The 20,845-nt window shown below is 39.7% G+C and overlaps 1 protein-coding gene across 1 annotated transcript in view; it reads right to left on the reverse strand.

The window, feature by feature from the left end:
• egfra (epidermal growth factor receptor a (erythroblastic leukemia viral (v-erb-b) oncogene homolog, avian)) overlaps positions 1 to 20,845 on the reverse strand; it is a 69,186-nt gene that overhangs the window by 26,155 nt on the left and 22,186 nt on the right. The window contains exons 2-12 of the mRNA XM_036138335.1: positions 8,206 to 8,357; positions 4,704 to 4,890; positions 4,460 to 4,591; positions 4,270 to 4,338; positions 3,942 to 4,060; positions 3,458 to 3,599; positions 2,428 to 2,544; positions 1,849 to 1,975; positions 1,690 to 1,763; positions 1,515 to 1,602; positions 18 to 217 (exon numbers count right to left, since the gene is read on the reverse strand). Of these exons, the coding sequence (XP_035994228.1) occupies positions 18 to 217; positions 1,515 to 1,602; positions 1,690 to 1,763; positions 1,849 to 1,975; positions 2,428 to 2,544; positions 3,458 to 3,599; positions 3,942 to 4,060; positions 4,270 to 4,338; positions 4,460 to 4,591; positions 4,704 to 4,890; positions 8,206 to 8,357 (1,407 nt within the window). The remainder of the gene's footprint in view (positions 1 to 17; positions 218 to 1,514; positions 1,603 to 1,689; positions 1,764 to 1,848; positions 1,976 to 2,427; positions 2,545 to 3,457; positions 3,600 to 3,941; positions 4,061 to 4,269; positions 4,339 to 4,459; positions 4,592 to 4,703; positions 4,891 to 8,205; positions 8,358 to 20,845) is intronic.

Genomic DNA, 20,845 nt, shown 5'->3' on the forward strand with positions numbered 1-20,845 from the left:
AGCGGTGGAGATCTCACCACAAACGGTAGCATTTGCGTTTTCAGAGACTGTTGCCTTTTGGCCTTGTGATACGAAGAGCCTCTTCCAGTGGCTCTCCTCCGTGTAGCAGAGGTTCTGATTGTTGATGATGACCACGTCTCCGTCGCTGATCTCCTTTAGCGAGCGGAAGCCAAGGTTCTCGATGTTGAGCTGTGTCACAACCACAGTGCGGCTACCGCTACCCAAAGGGACAAAATGGCAAAATTAAACTCATGGTACCACTTTACAACCGGGCTCCTCTATAGATGCCTAATAAAGAGTTTATAGATATGTCAATTAATCTGTAAACACTTTATAACACATTCATAAGTGTTTATTATGCATTAATTGAGGGAGAGCAAGAGACAAAACTGACCAGACTCTTGCCAAATAGTGAGCCTGATCGGTTCAGGTTCATGTATTTCATCTAGAGCTGCTTATCTTTTTTTTTTTTTATGTCAGGGTAACATAAGCCACTCTAACAACAAGCTTTGTCAGAAATTAATGGATAATAAACACCTATGAATGAGCTATAAAGTGTTTACAAATACCTTAACATATCTATAATCTATTGGAGCCTTATTGTTAAGTGGCACCAAAATAATAGCTTTATATCAATTTTATATAATTCCAAGACCTATTCCTTATATTATTGATTATAGTTTCAGAGGTGAAGATGCCTCTAAGATGATAAATTAAACGTTTATACACAGAAAAAGGAGGTAAGGTCTCATAATAACTGGAGTGACCAATAATCTAAACCATGCATGTCCAAACTGGGTCCCAGGTCCCCTGTACTGACCTTGGGTGTCCCCCCAACTGCATTTCAAGAAATATTTGGTCTACCATCACAGGTGGTTCAAATCCACAAATTCAAATTCAAACAATTGAAGTATTGTTTTTTGAGTAGTATTGATCTTTTATTAATTAATAAACACGTTTATGACATTCTTTTCAATTTTATAGTAACGTCTATGTAGTGATATTTAATTACTTAAATGCAGACTTTGGTGCATTAAGATCTGCTTTAAATTCAGTTATTAAAATTACAGCAAGTGTTTTCAAAGAACAACTATTGCCCCAAATATTGTTCTCATTTTGCAAAACCAAAAAGAGTTCAGTTTATTATTGTTGAGTCAAATTAAATTATTCAAAATCAATTTGCTAACTGGATGAGAATCCTTAACAAACAAATGAGCAAAACCTGTCTTTCTTATTAATTGTGGATCTACGATGATTTACACATTCATTTCATACAAAAAAAATCTGACATATTTATTTATTTAAATTGATCATGTTTAGGTAAAAAAAAAGCACATATTATAAGAAAAATGTTTTGTTTTTTTTGGCCCTCGAGTTCCCTTGACTTGACAATTTTGGCCCACGTACCAAAACGTTTGGACACCCCTGATCTAAACAGAAAGATAAAAAAAACCAACAACCTCATTTAAGTATTTTGACCAAGCAGTTCATGGGGGTCTTCAGAACTAACATACCGTTTCGTTCTCCCACGAACGATTTCCAGATTCTCAAAAGGACTGAGTGAAGTCATGTTCTCTGGCCAGGTTTGAATCCACAGGTGCCCTGAAGCAACACAGGATATGTTTATTGTGGAGGTGTCCAAGGTGCATCCAGTGTGTCATGCATTAGTCACGTCTTATGCAATCTCACCTGTAATTTCCTTAACTGTTTTAAACACATCCAGTTGGGACGGGTCCATCTTTGGTGTGTTGGTATAGGAATCCCTTCAAAAAAAAAAGAAAACACATTAAAGTCGTGAACAGAGAGAAGATATTGCGATCAAACGAGAGAACACGGTCAGACACTTACCCATAAATTGACGTGTGAATGATGGTGATGTCGCCACTGATCTTGGTGCAGTTTTTAAAGGAGCCAATGTTTGTGGCATTGATAGACAGGGTGTGCGTCAGTTCTCCCGCCCCAAGTCCATTACACACTGTGAACAATAAAGATTAAGATGTCAAAAAACAAAAATCTCACAAAATATTATTTTACATCCTTTCTCATAACAGCAACTTACATTTTGAACGCTAAAGGCATTTAATAACATGGCTGTGTCTGGAGATAATCTGGCTACAACGATGGGATTTCAATTGGACTTCAAAACTGTTTTTTAACTGTTTTAAACTTATTTAAGAAAGTTAAGTATTATAATTAATTAATATTACATCTAAAACTTTTATTGCACAAGTTAGCTTTAGCTGAATAAATGTAAACACAATACGTTGAATATGAGAACGTTTAAACCCTTTAGCAATAATAGAAAAATACTCATGTAAAATCAGTAAAAAAAAAAAAAAAAAAATCACTAAGAGAGTTTTTATAAGCACCAGTCCCATAAATACAGTTTATGCTGTAAAATTGGAGAGCAACTGCTTAACCTCCAACCTTTTGGACATAGTCCGTCGCACTTGGTACACTTCCTGATTCCTCCCTCGTCCACTTCATACGTGTTACCGCTGCAGGTCCGCACACATGCACCCTGATCGGTCACGACATAATTATCTGGAAAGATTGAGAAGCAGGAGCTGCTCAGGTCAAGACCGTATCACATTCATCTGGCGCAGTCCGAATATTATACAAAGAACAGTCTTGAAAACATGAAAGTCGTTAGGTGATTTTAAAGAAGCAGCTTGTGTCGATTATACATCGTTGTGGCTGGAGGTACTTCACGTAGGTCACAGGGACTGAGGAATGCATGGAGTTAAACTTCAAAAAGCTGGGATGTTGCATTAACAATCCCAGAAACTCAATCATTTTCTTTCCTGTTTCTATAGTTTATTATTAACAAGCTCACCATTCAATGTCTAACAGCCCTGAAAGCACAACCTGAACAATGATGTGTATTATACATGCAACCATTTCTAGTTTGCACTATCTAGCCCTGCCTTTACAGATGCACACTTTTTTTGTTAGGTTAAACAGGTTCAAGACTTTATTTCTCTTATTTACTAAGACTATCACTTAAAACCAATAAAAACCTGAAATTCAAGTTCACAGAAAATGTTAATATTGCCTAGGATTGATCAAAAAGGAGTTCAAAACAGAATTCTTATATTGTGGCCTTGCTATGGCACGATCACAGGGGAGACTGCTGACGTGACATGTATAGCAGACGGTACCTAGCAAGCTAGCAATCACTGGTCACACTGTTAATTGAAGCTTAAGCGGAATGAAAAAGTGAGGCAGAAAAACGTGCAACAGGGATAAATAACCACAGTTGTGAAAGCATTTGGAAACCGAGTCCAATCAAGAATTTTGGGCCCGTTTACAAGGCCTGGACTGCCACTGTAATCATTACTTTTTTTATTGGTCTTGCATAACCCACATATCTTCTAAGAAAGTTATTATGGGGTTGTTAAAAGCTCTACGTACGTATACATACTCAACAAGAAAGCTGTCTGACTGAAATTCTTACGTGGGCAGCTTTTCACGCAGGTGGCCCCAAAGTTGTACTTTCCGTGGGGGTTAGGGACCAGCTGGTGCAGGTTGGGATCATAGCGCATGAGGCCCGGGCAGGAGTCCTTACACACCCCATCATCCTGGAAGTCTCGACAGGCCTGCAGCACAAACAACAGTCATCTAGTGCGCCGGGACCAAAACAGAGCCCCTTCCTAATGATAACACTGCATTCCTCTATCGCAGCCTTGGCTTAATTCTCAAAGCTGCACGGAGAGGGAGTGCAGACGCTGGTACTCAAGGCCCTGCCAAATAAAAGATTTAATCAGCAGTTATGCGTCTCTCTGGTATTAAAACAAAAACACCATCTCTGATCATAAAAACAGAGGTTGCTCGGCGAGGGCTGAGTTTTAAAATAGCGTCTTCAGCCAGATCGAATAGAACCAGATGAAATATTCAGCGTATTCATTAGTAGTGTTCTGTATATAAGATCTTGGTCTCACCAGACAGTCGGTGGGTTTGGGGCCCGTGCATCCGGCGGCGCAATGCTCATTGCAACAGTCGCTCGGTGAGGGTCCTTTGCACCTCTTGGAGCACTGCTGTGCACAGTTCAGCTTGGTTACTGGAAATAAAAAAAGTACAAAGCATCATTTATAAAGAGGTCATTTCCTTGATTCTTATTTGAAGATGATTTAAAAACACCTCATCCTTCAACGTCTAAAACATTTAAGGTACTAAAACAGTGATAATAAAACTGCAAATACAGTGTTTTACTATTAAGTGGGTACATTCATTTGAATCCGTATGTCATAAATGATGAGAAGGGCTTACAGGTCTGACAGTTTTCTGGGCCAGGTGCCCAGCATGAACCATTGAAGCAGTCTGGGTGGCACTTTTTACCTGTGAAGAAGAAAAGCAAGTCACTTCCCATCTTTAAAAAGCATCAACTTACAGGGGAAAAAAAAAAAAAAAAAGAAAAGTTTTGTTTGGTTTTTCTTGTGCAGTGAATGAGCGCACTTACAGGCTGGGTTGCTTCCCGCCACAGGGAGTTCCATGCTGGGTTTACTTTCAGTATTGACAATATCCAACCACTGTATCGTTTCCACGTTACAAAGCTTGTTGCCCGCAATCTTTACACCTCCTTTGAGAATTTCTGCGAACCGACATGAAAATGCATTTAAAAAAAAAAAAAACGTAGCCCCTTAACTGCTCAGCTTCAGACAAGGGGGTCATGGAAGACGCGATCATTTAAGGGCTCCATCTACCTGTCAGGCTGGTCAGGAGAAGCTCGGTGGTACTCTGGCCTGTCTTTTTATCAACGTTGGAAAGCACAGAAAGAGCAAACTTTCCCTCATAGAGGGAGTGACCCCGAATGATGCGCAGGTTCTCCAGAGGAATCCTCGGGACTGTGTTGAGGGCAATCAGAACGTAGCCGCTTACTTCTTCAATGGACTATGGAAAGAGGGAGAGAGGGAAAAAGGAAACCGCATAAATAGTCAATCTTTTTATCTACATGAATAAAACAGAAGACAATGGTGCTTACCAGTTGTTACAGAGTTATTTTCTATTTATATGTAGATATGGTGCCCTGAAACAATATTTGTGCCCTGATAGGTTTGTGCTGTTGATTTGTTTTTGTCACATTGAATGTTTCAGATCAAACAAATGGTAATATAAGATAAGGATAAGTAGGTGAATACAAAATCTGCTTTCAAATGATGGTTTAATGTTTAGAGGTGGACATGCTGGTCTGCTTTGGCTCATCCTCCAGTTGTATAGCCCAAGAGGGCTTGAGCATAATGGATTGGCATGGATCTTTATTTTTTTATTGCGGTGTTAGTTTTATTAACTTTTCTTACACAGGGCCAGGTTGTTTTGGATTGTGTTTACCTTTAATGAATAAAATGCTCATTTAAAAACTGCCTTTTGTTTGATGATCTAAATTAAGTCTGACAAAACAAAACAAAAAAAACAGGACTCTTTAAGGGGGTGAATTTTCTTCACATAGAAATATAAGGGTCAATGGATATTTCCTCCGTTCTAATATTAACATCTGAAAAGGTCCATAGCAGGAAACCTTTTTTTATTTTTTACTTAAGTGTCTAATAAAACGCACATCCTTTTATACTGTCCCAGAACAAAACAAAGAAACGCAGGATATCTGTTAAACAGGAGTTCAAGGTTTCATATTATTTGGGAAAGAATGAAAGCTTTTCTTTTGTTCCACGTTTTAAAAATAAATTCCAAACTTCATGTTTCTAATAATCGTGCATGTAGTTCACAGACATTTTTCTCTTCTTTCAAAAACATGATTTGTTGTGTGCCTCAGCGATAATTGAAAGATATTACTCTCAGACAACACGCAGTTAAAAGATAGGCCGACAAATATGTTAACCCAGTGTCAAAATCCGCTCAAGAGAAACATCCATTAAATGTTACGTTTAAGTCAGATTTGCCCATGTTAGTTTTTTTTTAGCTCTGCACAGAGAAAAGTGATCAAGGTGCAAACGAGACATTAAAAAGGTTCCCCATTGAAACCGCTGCATTGTATCCGCTGACTCCAGCTTATTCTGTATTTGTGTGGGCAAGCCTGAAGCCCGTGAGTGTGTGTGGTCCCGTAACACAGCTGCCCAGTGCTCAAAATCGTGGAGTTACAGCTGATTTCTGAGCAAAGTTTTAACCAGAGCTGTACAAACACAATGAATCATTATAAGAACTTGTTCTGCACAGGTTTTAACTAAATACAGCTGTGAAGAATCTCCAGCAATTCTGTAAGAACTGTTTAAAAACACGTTTTGAAACTCTAAATGAGCAACTTAAAGTGCATATGCAATATTTTAAAGCCAAAAAATATTAAGAATGTTAAAAAAGTAGAAAACATCCAGTCATACCCAATAAATTAGAATATATGTTCCAACATGGTACAATCAGATGTCAGATTAAAAGTACCACTTAAATAATAACCTTTAACCAGGTGTTAAACATACTTTATTATTGAGCCCACAAATCTGTATTAACTGTTTTTATTAGCCTGATTTAATATTTTAATATGTCATATTTTCATTAGCTGCATCCAGAGAAGTCCTCTAATGTTAACATAACCAGATTTTGTGTGTTACAAAAGACTGTGATTGTGATAAACTACAGGCAGTCCTTCCTCACAGTAGAGCACATACTGCAAACACCCCTTCTTAGAGTGCCGGTTTGATAGGTTTCCACACTGCTCTCCAACAGTTCTCACGACTTCCTCCTGCGCAGCGAATAAATCACCACACAAATGTTCATGTACTTTGACCTTCATGAACTCCAGTGAGAGCTGCAGACTTTGCACTCTTTTCATTTGTCTTGGATGGCCATTGCGCTTTGCGTTGGCTTATATGTGACCTTATCCAATCTCCAGACAAATGAAAGCAGATTTTTACATACACTGAATAAAAACCCACCCATAACCATTTTCTCTCACTGTTAAACATTAAAGCAGACCAAGGCCCCATCCCCATTAGATGTCTCTGCAAAGGTATTTTGTCATTTAGGCAGTGCGTCCCCATGGATGCATTTTGTGGGAACCGTAAACAATCATTCTTGAAACGGGGTCCCAGAGTGGATGGTTTTCAAAACGGCAGTATCATATTTCCGTGTGCATATGGAAGCCGCGTCTTTTCTTAAACAATGACATTGTAGGTTCGCCTCTGTGACCCGCTCTCACATATAACAACAAAGATGCCGTGTTGCGGCTTTATTACGGCTGTCAGAAGCGTGCTCTGACTCTTTCAAACGAGCCCGCTCTACTCAGTGTGTCGCCTGTGTCTGATCCCTGCCATGGTTCTGTGTTTACTTCACATGAATTGTCTGCTCTGCGCATGCCCAGCATTTTTTTGCCAGGGTCACAGTGCCACCAATGGGCCTGGCATACCTACTACAGCCTTTTCAGTTTCTTTATCGTTTATGAAAACTTACCGTGTTTGTCTCCGTATAGACAGGTTCTAAACCTTTCCAATTATAGGTTAGTGTTGCCAAAACTATCTGGGTTTGCTAAATGCCAGATTTGCAAGAGAAATTTTTGTAAATATTTATTTGGCATTCTTCAGATCCAGAGGTTTATATAAGCTAAGACAGGTATGACTTTAAACAATTTAGGACGGCCCATATTACTATATAAAGCTCCTGATAGGTTAATTCAAAACATTTGCATTATGTGGACTGGTGAACTTAACATATATGGCATTATGAAGACATAATATTACGTGGACATATAGAAGAAATATCAAGATGGGTAGTCCAAACGGACAATGAGTATAAAGATACCGCCAGATTAGTTACAAAGTATCTTGAGAGGAACAATGTCTATGTTTAGGAGTGGCCACCACAAAGTTCTGATCTCAGCCACATAGAAGATTAATGGGCAGAGCTGAAAAGGTGAGAGCCAACAAGCTAGACTCAGTTACACCACTTCTGCCAGGAGAAATAGGACAAAACTCCAGCAAGCTATTGTGAGAAGCTTGTAGAAGGAAACCCAAAACGTTCCACCTGAGTTATGTAGGTTGAAAATATTAAGGAAATCAAAGTTTTATTTCTGAATTTGAGGTAAATTCTTTAAAAAAAAAAAAAAAAAAAAAACTTACTCTTTTATTGTTTTTGGCAGTTTGCAAACATAAATAATTTGATTATGTCAACATTTAGTCAGGTTTTATTTCAGTAGGTTGTGTGTGTGTTTTTATATAATGCATATAAATATCTTGTTTCAAACATAAGAGTGTAGGCCTTTACCCTGAGGAAGGACAGGTCGCGGTGCTCCTCTACGTAGGTGATCTCCAAGTTCTCCAGGACCACAGTACAATTGCTGTAGGTCCTCACCATGTTCAGGTAGTGGTCATCTTTAGAGCCCAGAAGATTTACACGATTGGTAAAACCTTGGCAGACTGGAGAGAGAGAGAGAGAGAGAGAGAAAAAAGATTTATTCTCAAAATTAGAAGAGCATTTGATGTGGTTAATAACTGTGGTTCTTCTAATCATAGGAACATCCACTAATCACGCAACACTCTGGCTCAGTTAAGAGGTTTTGTATGTGTGTATTTTTACTGGTAAGAATTTGTCTGCGCAGAGTAGACATAACTTTGCTGGATTTGACTTGAAAACTGGCAATCTGGGCTTAACCTATGAAAGAAATCAAATCTCAGTGACTCAGCAGTTTCTGGCTCTGGTTGTGTGTACTCTGGCAAAAATCTGAATCTTTCATGGGAATGTGCAACATAGAAAAAACAATAGTTGGAACAATAGTTTCCAGGCCTTATCTAGAGTTTCAGTGGAAAGGAAATGAGAAATTTCAGGATAAATTCACGGCCTTACCAAATAACCACGTGGAACTTTAATTCAATAATTGATCCACTTTCACTTTCATAAGCATTACAAACAGGATTGCAAAATTATTACGGTGGGCTGATAATGTACGCTTGCTTACTGATGCACAACAAAATGCCATAAAGATTTCAGTAATGCTGATAAGGGGGGAAAACACAGGAGACTCGTTCTGAACAAGCTTTCAAAGGAAGTCATATTCTGCTACTTGTTTTAAGACATCTTGAGAGGCTCAGACAGGTCCTGACTACCAATGAGGTGGGAATCATCCATCCTAAACACACACACACATATTCTCAATTATGTTTATATGTGTGTTCAACCAGCTCAGTTTGGGGTTCATATTTTTTAAAGATGATCGTGAGGAGAGAAACAGGTAAGAAAGAAAAACAAACATACAAAACAGAACACTATCTCTTGTTACAGTGGCAGGGGTCACAGTAACGTCCCAGACACATTCCTCGACATGTCTGCTCTTGAGACTTAAGAAAGTCAAAGCATGCGATCTGAATGCTGGGTCACGCATCACTTTACGTACAAAAAAAAAAAAAATGGAGCTCAAGCAATTGAACTGAGAAAGCCACAAATGTGAGAAAGAGATGTACCATCTTCCAGTTATTTTATAGTCCAACATTGCATCATATCCTTTCTTTTTCCACGCAAACAAACATCTTGAGCGAACATATCAGAGAGAATTAGGCTGAAACATCTGTCTACAGCCCTCCCTTTTCTTAATCCTCATTAGATTGTCCCTTAGGCATCTCAGCGGCGTGAAGCTCGGAGTCCGGCACACCCTGGCAACAAAGGCAGATGAGCCATGGCAAGCTGACCGGTATAATTAGGGTAGTCATGTGAGATGTAATTATCCCCATAATTATTAGCCACACTGGAAAACCTAATAAGAACAGGGCTTTTAAGATCTTTTTGCTGTGTTTATCTATTACATAAGATTGAAATAAAATGCATTAAAAGTCTGTGGCAGTAACTTAGGAAAATGTTAACAAAAATAAAAAAAATCTAAGGCAATGCATCTTCATTCAATTTTTTGCCAATTACACAAGGCATTCATTCCCATGTGCTTTACATGGAATCTAAGGTTTTGTTATTAAAATAACAAAAATCTTTAAGCTTTGGTCAAAAAGGCAGCTCAATACATTAAAAGCATTGCATGAAAAGAAACTAATGTTATACAAATTTAATCCTCATTGTTATGTTTCAAATACTCATCAGTGATCGGGCAAACAGCTGATTAGTCAGATTCTTAGATCCAAAGGTGGTGGAAACAAAAACGTTTTTTTCCATCCTGACTTGAAGGACCCAACATATTCTACATGTTTCCTGAAGTTTGTTTCAGGGCTGAGGAGCATATTCAACTAAGTGCTTCCTCACCTGGTTTTGTTCTGGTCCTGGGAACACTGAGGAAGCAGGACTCTAATTACCTGACAGGTTTAGTTATTATAAGGGGTATAAATACCTCTAGCAGCTACGATGAGCTAGAAAAGTCAACTGAAACAGGTTACTTTAGATGCAGAAGACTTCCTCTTACTAAAGCTCACACTTTGAGCCTCAGAAAGGGAAAAAAAAAACCCAACAAGAATGTATTGCTAAAGCATGCAGGCATATAGCCACAGTAAACACGCAGCTTGTTCAGCTGCTGGTTTCATAACCGGGTTGCAGCTGGTGAATGAGCTGATATTCCACAACCATTAACTGACTTCCTCATTAGGCTGCAGAGCATTATAAAGGAATGGGATCCATAATTTGGTAAAATTTAGCAAAACCGTCCTCTTAAACAACACAACCCTAACCCGTTTCCACACAGAAACTACTCAGATTAACGCGAGCTGAACGGTTTATAAAAGCTCACACAATTCACAGGTAATGAGGGAATGGATTGACGTTTACTCTCTGAGAACTCTGTTCTTCAACAAAACCTGACTCAAGCGTAATAAAACGCGTCGAGCTAGAAAGGTGCAAGGAGGAAGCAGCAGGGAAGGGTGGACTCTTCAGTGACGCAACAGATACTGTGATAAATTACCGTGCAGATTTCTTCACTGAATGTCTAGGAGGTGATAGACGTAAGCAAGGAGTGGCAGGTCTGGTGTGCCTCTGCCTCAGCGATTCCTGCACGAGTGTGTGCATGGGTGTGTTTGCTTGCATATGTGTGCAGCACAAAGTGTTCCCTGGATTCGAGCTGCACTGATCAGCACTCAGTCAGAGCTCAACAATAGACTCAATAAACCCCAATCATTAGTCACCTAAGCTTGCTGCGATGCACGGCTGCATATCGCGCTTTTGATGTTTACTTGGAGACTAGCACGGGAAGTCAAGGGTGTGTGGTTGGATATTTGTTTCTCGAGGCAATAAAGTCTGTGCACTTTTTCGGTCGGTCTGATCTTTTCATTATAACTAAAAAAGAAATGCGTTCCAGTTCGAGGGATGAGCTAGGCCTCGTATGTGTGCAGGCAGGTTTCTTCTTTCCAAGTGTGACATCATCAAATCTGGGAAAGACCCAGTCAGTTTATCAAAATAGAGACGTGCTATGGAGAAATGCATTTTCTGACTCATGGTTTCGAAGTAAAGTGTGACAAAACAAAGGTGTTTAAGTTTTCCCACTCTACCGTCTTAGGAGGGGACAGGAGTGTGGGGTAAATTAAAGTTTCATGTAATCCAACAAGATCCAAAAGCCTTCCTGCAAATTAGAAAAAAACATAATTTAGATATTTGTGTTGAAAGCACCTTGCTAATTTGTAGTTGGGGGTATGCGGGCATAATATGGTTATTTTCTGAAGCATGCGACAGATAAAGAAGCCTAGAGTAGTTTGAAATGCTGCCTCAAGTCCTGACCCTGGTTTGTACTGTGCTCAGTAAAATGACGAGTTTAAATACACATCTGCAAGAATGCCTATTAACCTTGGCTTCAATGATGCATTTAAAAACCTTGTTTTAGGGGGTGGTGAAGACTATACAACAAGCAACTCCGATTTTCATAGAGGATTATTTAAGATGATAGTTTGGATTCATTGTGGATTTTTTAATGCACACACGGGCATAATTATGCATGCAGGTTACATTTAGGGCAATGCAATTTTCGGAAATAATTGTAGCATAGGCGTTGGTGATTCTGGCTTGGAATATTTATGTTTTCACTCCTATCCATCATCACAACTTCCCCACCTTTTAAGCATTTTGTCGACTGAAATGGATATCAAGTTTGTGCATCAAGAACAACAAAAGTCTTCCAATTTGGCAAATATGTTGTTTGCAGACAGATTGTTAAACGCCTGTCTAAACCTCGTTAGCACACATCGATATTTCAATGATGATTATGATTTGATACATTGTACATCTTTACTTTAAATGTATGCATGCACTCATGTTTGGTTAAAGGTTTCTTAGCAAGCTTCAGGGAAACAACATTCTTTGCATTTCTGCCTAGATACAGTATTTGGTCACTGTCCTCTTCAGAACTGGAACAGCACATTTAAATTAGATTGTTTCTTTCCATGGACCGGGTTTTTTAAGTTAAGAAATATTGTATGGGAATGAGGTCAAGTCAATGCCTAAAGCTTCATTTTAGCTTATTTTATCCATTCCAAAATAAGTTGTGGTGTATGATTTCCATTATTATCTGGTTAAAACGCCCAGACAAACCAAAAGTGTTTCCTCTGATAAAAGGAAATCGGTTACCAGTTGATTATAAACTGGAAGATTTAGGTGCACGTGCGTCCCTGTTAACAACAAAGTAAGTTTAATATCATTAAACTGAGACTGAGACAGCCTGGCCAGCCAGACTGAATTACATGGAGCGTAAAGCTGTCTGGTAAGGCTCCAATACCTCCGGCCTAAAACAGACCGCACCAATCACAGCGCGGGAGGCGGGACTTTATAATGCGTCGCTCTCAGCAGCAGAATTACCCATAATGCAGCAGTACTTTTCTGCTACCATAACAGTCAAGATACATATGGAGATTTGTTTTGCTTGGTGCCTTGGAAGATTAAAAACTGTATGTGAGTCCACCATGTATCTTTTTAGTCAAAAGCGGCAAAAACTTGACTAGAGAGATTGCTCGATGGCATGATGTGTTTCGCTTGGAGTTTTTTTGCGTCTCATCCGTAGTTATCGGATTGGTTGTGGCCCGCTGACGCTGACCCTGTTAGTCCTGCCTTTGAAATCGGACTCTACCAGCTCCTCACCAGACTGATACGTCTGGCTGGAGAGGCTAAGACTGAGAGGCTGCTGACCAAGAAGCTTGACTGAAATTTGCAGCTGTCCAGATTGAGAAGGTAGAAGGTATCTTGTGGAGAAACATTTTATGATGAGATGAGGCAAAACTTTTGTTCTTCGTACACACTAGCTATGTTTCCATCCGATTGTCATGTGAATTTTAAGCTAACTTTTAAAATGTTGGGAACAGTACTGTTTTAGCCTACTAGCGTGACAAAACGGGTGATTTAGAGCGTACTTTTAGTTAGTTTAGTTTTGGAATCTAAACAATGCCTACGACTTGTTGTGCTCCCAGTTGCATTCCAAATGCATTCCAAATTGTCGGATGTATGTTTCTTTCGTTTACCGAAGGACAAAGAAAGAAATGGATAATTTGCAGTCTACACTTCATCTCCGGTAAATACAACTTAATTTTGCACTAGTCATTGTTCTACTTAAATAATTATCCAAATAAAAATTAGGATATATACTTAAGTCAAGACGTAAACGTTTGTTTCATTATACTAAACGTACATGTACAATGTATGCAAACCCTCTGGCGTGAGTCTGTGAAAAGGATTAATAAGACAATATATCCAGTAACGGAATATATATCCAATTGTTGATTTAGAGCTACTTTACAGTGACTACTCTAAAAATATTTAGAACTCAGATTTATACTGTCTTTGGCCCGTTTGGATGGGGATACCTTGGCTTTCACAAAGCATGCAGTCATGTCCTTCTCCAGTATGTTACACAAACATGTCTGAACATGTCCCAATATGAAATAGTTGTAGCCGTTCAGTGATTTCATAGCTTTCATGCTCTCTCATGTGTACTGGCTTGGTGTGTTGATATGGTAGCTGCATATGTCGCTGTAGGGAACACTTGGCCAGCATTTCACAGACTCGCTCCGTCCCTTCAGGCTTTTGCTTTATGGATCTGGCAATCTGATACCATCAACCATCAACTTATTCTTATAACGATCTTGTGATACGTTATCTAAAGAACAAAAATATGTTGAGAACTCGTCGTTTCCTTTGTTTTCGCCCGCCATTGTGTTCGCCTTTTGCCTACCAGTCAGGTGCGCATACGCAAAAAAACCAAATCAAAGCAATAACTATGTTCCACAAATAAACTGGTTGAAACTTTGAGCCAATAGAGTTGGGACAGATTAGTGATCTCAAACACACATGAGAAAGTGAACCTGGTTTATGTATTCAAAAAAGCTAGCGAATTTTAGCTTTTAAAAATGTCAAGATCTCAACTTTATAGAGAATGCACAGTGATGGGAAACCGACAAATTCAAATGAGCGGCAACATTTCTTACAAGAAGAGAGATCAAATATCCAACCAGAACCCATGTAAAAATCTTGATAGGTATAAAAAGGGACATGGGCATAGTGTTAAGGGAGATGTAACCAAATATTAGGGAGGTGTAAGTATATGTTTAAGTCTCCATGTAAAGTTTAAACCCTGTTTAAATTTAAGAAAACCCCACAAAAATCCAAACTTGTGTACCAAAAACCATGTTTTTAAAACTAATTGAAATTTGTTTTACAGTTGCCACCTTGTAAAGAACAACACTTCAATTTCATAAATCAAAAAGGCCCAAATTATTTTGGAAATTCATACAGATGAAGAGTGACCATCAATGGCTTAAAATGCTGTAACTCAAAACCAGTGGCCTTTTGGATTTTCGAGCTAAGACATCTTCCAGTAAAGAGAAAAGAAGTCTGGTTGCCTTTTTATTAACCACTTCAGATCACCTTGTCCTGGGCAACAGAGAATCTATCCCAGAGACAGGAGAAATGTTCCTGCCACTTTCGCTTCCTCTCATTCACCAAGTCTAATTCAATCAGGTCCTCTCCAGAACCGCGTGATTGCATTATCTGAAAACTCATACAAGATTAAAGAGCAGTAACTATGCTAACTGACACGGCTTGTTTATTTTTCTCTCAGCATTACACCAAAGAATCTTGCATAACCCAATCTGCAGCGCTCCTCTGCTGTTAGGAGATCAATGCCAAGATGAATGCCATTATTAAAAGGTAAATTATGATCAACTCCCTCCTCTATCTATGGCAGTGCCGGCTAACTGAGCGGAGATAAGCGGAGGACAAAAAATAAGAACAATCTGATTTTATTGATTTAAAGTTGGGCCTCCAGTGGGTTGCCTCCAGTTCCCAAACCCCCAGACTTTAGGGACCCATAAATCTTCCCAAGCCAACTTCCTTGATTCTCTCAGTGCATTCAACCCCTACTTCCTGCTCAAGTGTTTTCATATTTTCAGGAGGACATGAGCGATCAGATGTCACTGGAAGATAGAACCAGTGGCACTCGTTAACTCTGCAATACAGTTAGAAAAACACACGTTAGTCTTAGAAGTAAATATTTCCTGATATCCTGCTCTCTGATCAGGGGAAATGCAGTCTTCCTTTGCACTATTCCCTTAGAGAAAACATCGTATGGCCTCTGTAGTAGAAAAAAAAAAAAAAAAGGACAGATCCCTTCCTTAAGTCTTGAGCATACCTCCCCTCCGCCCCCGTCCTCTGTGAATGAAACAACACAAACCCCTTTGACATCTCAGGAAGTTGCTCTTTGCACAGGGGCCAGCTGAGAAAGTCCCCCTACAATGCTGGAGCAGAGGTGGATGACTGCTTTCTCTGTGGGGCAAAATGATGATCTAAATCAAGCTCAGAGAATGGGTCAAGAAGTAAAACTGACATAAAGGAAGTGACTGGAAATAATAAAAAAAAAAGAGACCCAAAATATATTGCAAAAAGAAGAGTCTGTCGTTTGTGGTTCGGCGGAAGGAGTCATAGATGTGGGGAAAGGGACAGTGGCTGTGGGGTCAAACTGTGGAAAACGGGGTGTAAAGCATCACCCTTGACGCATGAGCACGGATGACCTTTCCGTTGAGGCCAGCGGTGATGCTAACGAAGCAACATTGCGTCACGTGTCCTCTAAACATTTAAAACCTCCGAGATGACACTAGCAGGCTCTGCCTCAGCGCGCGCTCAGTGAAGTTTAGTCTGTGGAAAGCTCAGCAAAGTGACCAAATAAAGACCAAAACGGCTTGTGTTTACGCTCCGCTTGTGATGAGTGCTCTTTGCAGTCAGTGAGACACTCCAGATACCTGTGGCTGCAGCCGTTGTGGTGTTTATTCTCAGCCTCAGAGTGAGGAAACTGTGGATTTAGGTTCAGCACAAACACAGGAAAAAACAGTATGTATACTCACTTACACTCCATATTCCATATTGCACTTTCTAAACAGCCAGGGAGGCCACAGATACACCTTTTCCACAGATGCAGAGCTGGTCATGAGTCAGTAACTACACTGGCTTTCAAAAGTATTCATAACCCTTGAACATTTGCCTTTGAACAAAAACTGGAATTAGGTACGGACTTTGACTAGACCATTCTCATGTGGGAAGGCTTTGATCTAAACCACTCCAGCGAAGCTCTGGCTGTATGCTTGGGAATGTCCTCTGGGTGCATGCACAATGCCCTTTCAGTGTTTGTATGATGAACTGAACACTGAGATGTTGCAAACCTCACCTCAAGTTTAACTAACTGGTGTTTTTCTTGGTCGTCATGAAGCTGTTTATTCCCTAACCTGGTAAGCCAGGTTGATAATGTGTAGCACTCCAAGTTCTGCACATTATCAACCTGGGACTGCTCCCATCGAATCCGTTCAGGGAGAGGAGGGACATTCAGCAGGACTGTCCGAGCTGATTGGGCGAAGCGACACCTAGTGCTCACCTACCAAAGGTTGGTTTTAGCCAATCATGGTATGAAATGAAAATGCTGTAAGCAGCAGGCGTCATGAGAAACCACAACAAATTACACTGGTCAAGGCACTTTTGCTGTTCTTCTTTCAAATAAGAAATCATGGATTTTTACAAAACAGATGTGATGGCAGCAGCTAAACGCCCGTCCTCCTGCGCGGCCATGTTTATTTTGGTTCGGCTGTGGGCTTGGAACCACTTGCTACTGTCACAGCTGCTATGTCCCGCGTTAAACCACAATACTGCAACGTGATTGGCCCGAACCGTTTTTGTCTCAAACAGTTGAAGCAGGAGCAGGACAAGATGGATTTGCGTGCGTTTGCGAACTCACAAATACCGGCAGAATTCAGCTTGCGGGCGAAGTTATTTATTCCCCACTGTTATCTAACAAACGCTGAGGCCTTCACACGTCATAAATATGAACTACTTTTAACTGCTAAAGGTTTTGCTTGTAAGATGGCAAAATGGGAAAAAGTTCAGTGGGGGAGCTAGCAGTGGCTGCTTATGCAACTGGAAGCGAGAGTCCCGTCGCTCTGCAAACCAGGAATATGCAGCTGGGATCCAGTTCTTCACTGCTGACCGCAACACAGTTACGTTATTAGGCGACTGTCTGCTAGCGCTACCCTGCGGTGATAGTCGCAGTGATCGTCAGTCAGCCGGATTTTTTTGTTACAAACACATCTTTCTTACATTTGACAACATTTAGAAATTAAATAAACATGACAGCGTTGTGGTCGCCACATTTCAGCTCCCCTTTTTAGTAACCGCTGTGAAGTTAATTTCAGGTGAATATGGTATATACACGCTTCAGCGGTGACTGTCTCATGTTTTAGCCGATACAAGGAGGCTGATATGGGGCTGCCGTCTGCTCCGCCTTCCTCCTCTCAAGTCAGACGGGGGAAGAGGTGAGGTGAAGGCTGTTTGCTTGATGATGCGCTCTGATTGGAGAACATGAACTACGTAGAAAGACAACCCGTTTTTGAGACAATTAACAAAGCTGACTTCCCCTGAGCAGGTGCTTTTTTATTCAGTTTAGACTTTAACACGGCCTCATCAGTGCACAGCAGACCATATTATAACCACAAAACCTAAGAAAACTTTAATTTGTTGTCATGGCTCCTTTAAGAACGCAGACAAAAGAGAAAGTGAACATTGGGCAACTTCATTGATAGCATCCGGTGAGCAATTGGGTGGTCTGATGTCTTATTCATGCAGTGCTCATGATTCATGTTCCTGTAACGTGAATCACGTAACTATTTTCTTAGAAGGTCAGGGAGGCAAACCAGTGGCCTTTAATTGTCTGAGCAGTTTCTATAACTTTAACGCTTTTTTTAAGGTTGCACAACAGACCAGTCTTTCTACCCTGAGATGAAGTGTACTGCACCTGCTTTCCAAAGTTTAACTTCCTCTCACAATAATCAACGAGTGACACATTGTTAAAACACAACTGGCCCCACACCGACCAGCAGCCTAAGTTTTCTCTGCGATGTTTCACAATAACGTTGGATAACTGACTAAAGCCACTGATTTGTCCACGGACCCTGAATCCATGGTGCGCCGTAGCTGTAAATCATATTTTGGCAAGTTTTAATGTGAAATCTTACCGTTTAAAGCCTTTTTAATCTCAATCGGTTTATTTAAACAGAAGTTTCAAATATATATATATTTTTTAAATGTATTTATTTAGCAGACTACTTAAAGCATAAAAGGTAAGAGTAAATACATGGAGAAGTCTGGTGGTACAGTGAGGCCTCCGCTGATTAGCTTCTTCAGAGATTTACAAGTGTTGACAGGAAGAAAATACAAGACAGATGTTGCTTATTTGTTTTGTGCTAAGGGGTGGAATTCATGCTGGTGGATATTTTCCACTCAGTTATTTTTACTCTAACAGTCCAAGGAGCACCAAGGAACTTCAGTAGATAAGAATAACTAGATTACAAAATATTACTTTATTTTGCCTTTGTTGCTCTATTGACCAGTTGGCAAGCAGGATCTGGAAATCGTGAGGGCCTGTTAGAAGACTGTGACAGAAGATAGAGATCTTTACAAAGTAGAGAATAAGCAGATCCTGCATAGCTCTTAGCTATGCCAATGGTGCCAATGGTTCTAATGGAGTAATTAAAACATTTCTTTAAGATGTGCTTTGTTGCAACTTCCCATCCATGTTCAGTCATGATTGTTTACATCCCGAAAGCTCAAAAAAAAAAAAAAAAAATTACAGTTGCAATAATGTTGCCGGTTTAGGAGGATTTCAGACCATTTTACAATAATTCCAACCACTGATAATCTTCTTTCCTTTCATTAATCTGTATGCTGATTTAGCAGGTCAATTCAATCAAACATGTGTGCTCAAAATAGATTAACCTATACAACCTAAAATGTTAAGAAAAAAACAAAAAAAATCTGTTAACCGTAGTCTGAAAAATCACTCATTTTCATCACGATGAAAAATCGTAGTCACTACTCAATGTGGAATCCAGGGTGGGAACCCAAAGATCCTGGACAGGGGAATCAGTACTCTTCAGCTTTTGTAAGAAATAAGTTAAACACTCATTGTTTTTTTTACTTATTATCCAGCAGAAGAATAAATAATTATGGTATGTGGAATGGTGATACAAAGTGCTAAATTAAACCCAGTTGAGGTCACTCTGTCACATATAGCTGACAAAAGAGCCTAATTCAGCGGTGTCTAAACTTTTAACAAAATTGACAAGCTGAATGAATAGGGGAGCACAAAAACTTATGTTTGTTTTTTAAACTTAAAAAGGGTCCTTTTTTCCCTAAATAAAAGTAAACAAAACACGCAAAATTTATGTGACAGGACTTTGAAAACAAAATGTCGTTTGTAGAACATTAGCTGCATACAACTGTACAGTATGTTTGAAACATAAAAAAGGGTCTCACTCATTTGTATTAATAACAGAAAAGAATGTACAGCCTCCTAACTGTTTTCTATGTTGTCCCTCCTTGAAAAAAGTTTTAGTTTTCATGCTTTCATAAAGAACATTGGCTGCATATAGACGGGGATTTATGAATGGGTGAACCCAAGTCTCTTTTTGCTGGATGTCTCTGGTTTTGGTAGCAACTGAATTAAACGGACAACAAAAACAAAACAAAACTGACAATAAAGGATGAATATTTTGCATTGTACCTAACATCTTAGCTTTCAATATGTCTTTGAAAGATTGTCCCACTTTTGATACCCATGGTCTAAATAATAAAAGTTTAATCAAACAATTCTACATCATTCTCTGCTGAGAAGTCCATTATCATTTTGAAAAAAAAACTAAAAAAAAAACTAAAATAGAAACACATGAAAACTAAAAGTCGCCCTGCTATTCTTCTTAACTCGTAACTCAAGTCACATCGAAAGTCCAATAAAGCAGCTATCATTCCTCCACCATGTTCCAACATTAAACCACTTCCTCTTTAACCTCCAGACATTCTCACTATTGAAATCCATTCCAGACAAGAAACCAACCCCCTTCACCAAACACTTGTCTTTTTTTTTTTCTTTTACTCCTTCCCCTGTTAAAGCTATACTCCTCTTCACTCCCACAGGAAGCCCGAGAGGAAAGCTTGGAAGGGAGTGGGCAACAAGCTTGCTGCTCCTAACTCAACACTAAAGACCGTTAACCACCCCCTCCCTTTAAAACTCGTTCCAGCAACCATCAGTGAGCCATGCCTGGAAAAGAAGAGCAGAAGGAAAGAGGCAGAGGAACAGGAGGAAAGAAAAAAAAAAGCCCCACCAACCACAAAAGTGCATACACTCACATATTTCACACATTATTTCTGCAGGAGAATGCAGCTGTAATTTGGGAATTCCCAGTTGGTTCAGACATTCCCAGAGCAAGGCTGGGATGAAGTTAGAGCACCCGAACATGGAGGAAAGATAACTCTCACTTCATCTAAACACACCAGATAGACACTCTTTGGGGCGGCCTCTCCACTCGAGAGCCTCTTATTTTTAGCCCCATAACTGACGGCTCTCTTTCTGTGTAGATCTGACCAATGTTGCGCAGCGCTGCCTGCCAACCGGGCTGTTAGTTAATAC

The sequence above is a fragment of the Fundulus heteroclitus genome, chromosome 6 (assembly GCF_011125445.2).
Source record: "Fundulus heteroclitus isolate FHET01 chromosome 6, MU-UCD_Fhet_4.1, whole genome shotgun sequence".
In the NCBI taxonomy this organism is placed as follows: Eukaryota; Metazoa; Chordata; class Actinopteri; order Cyprinodontiformes; family Fundulidae; genus Fundulus; species Fundulus heteroclitus.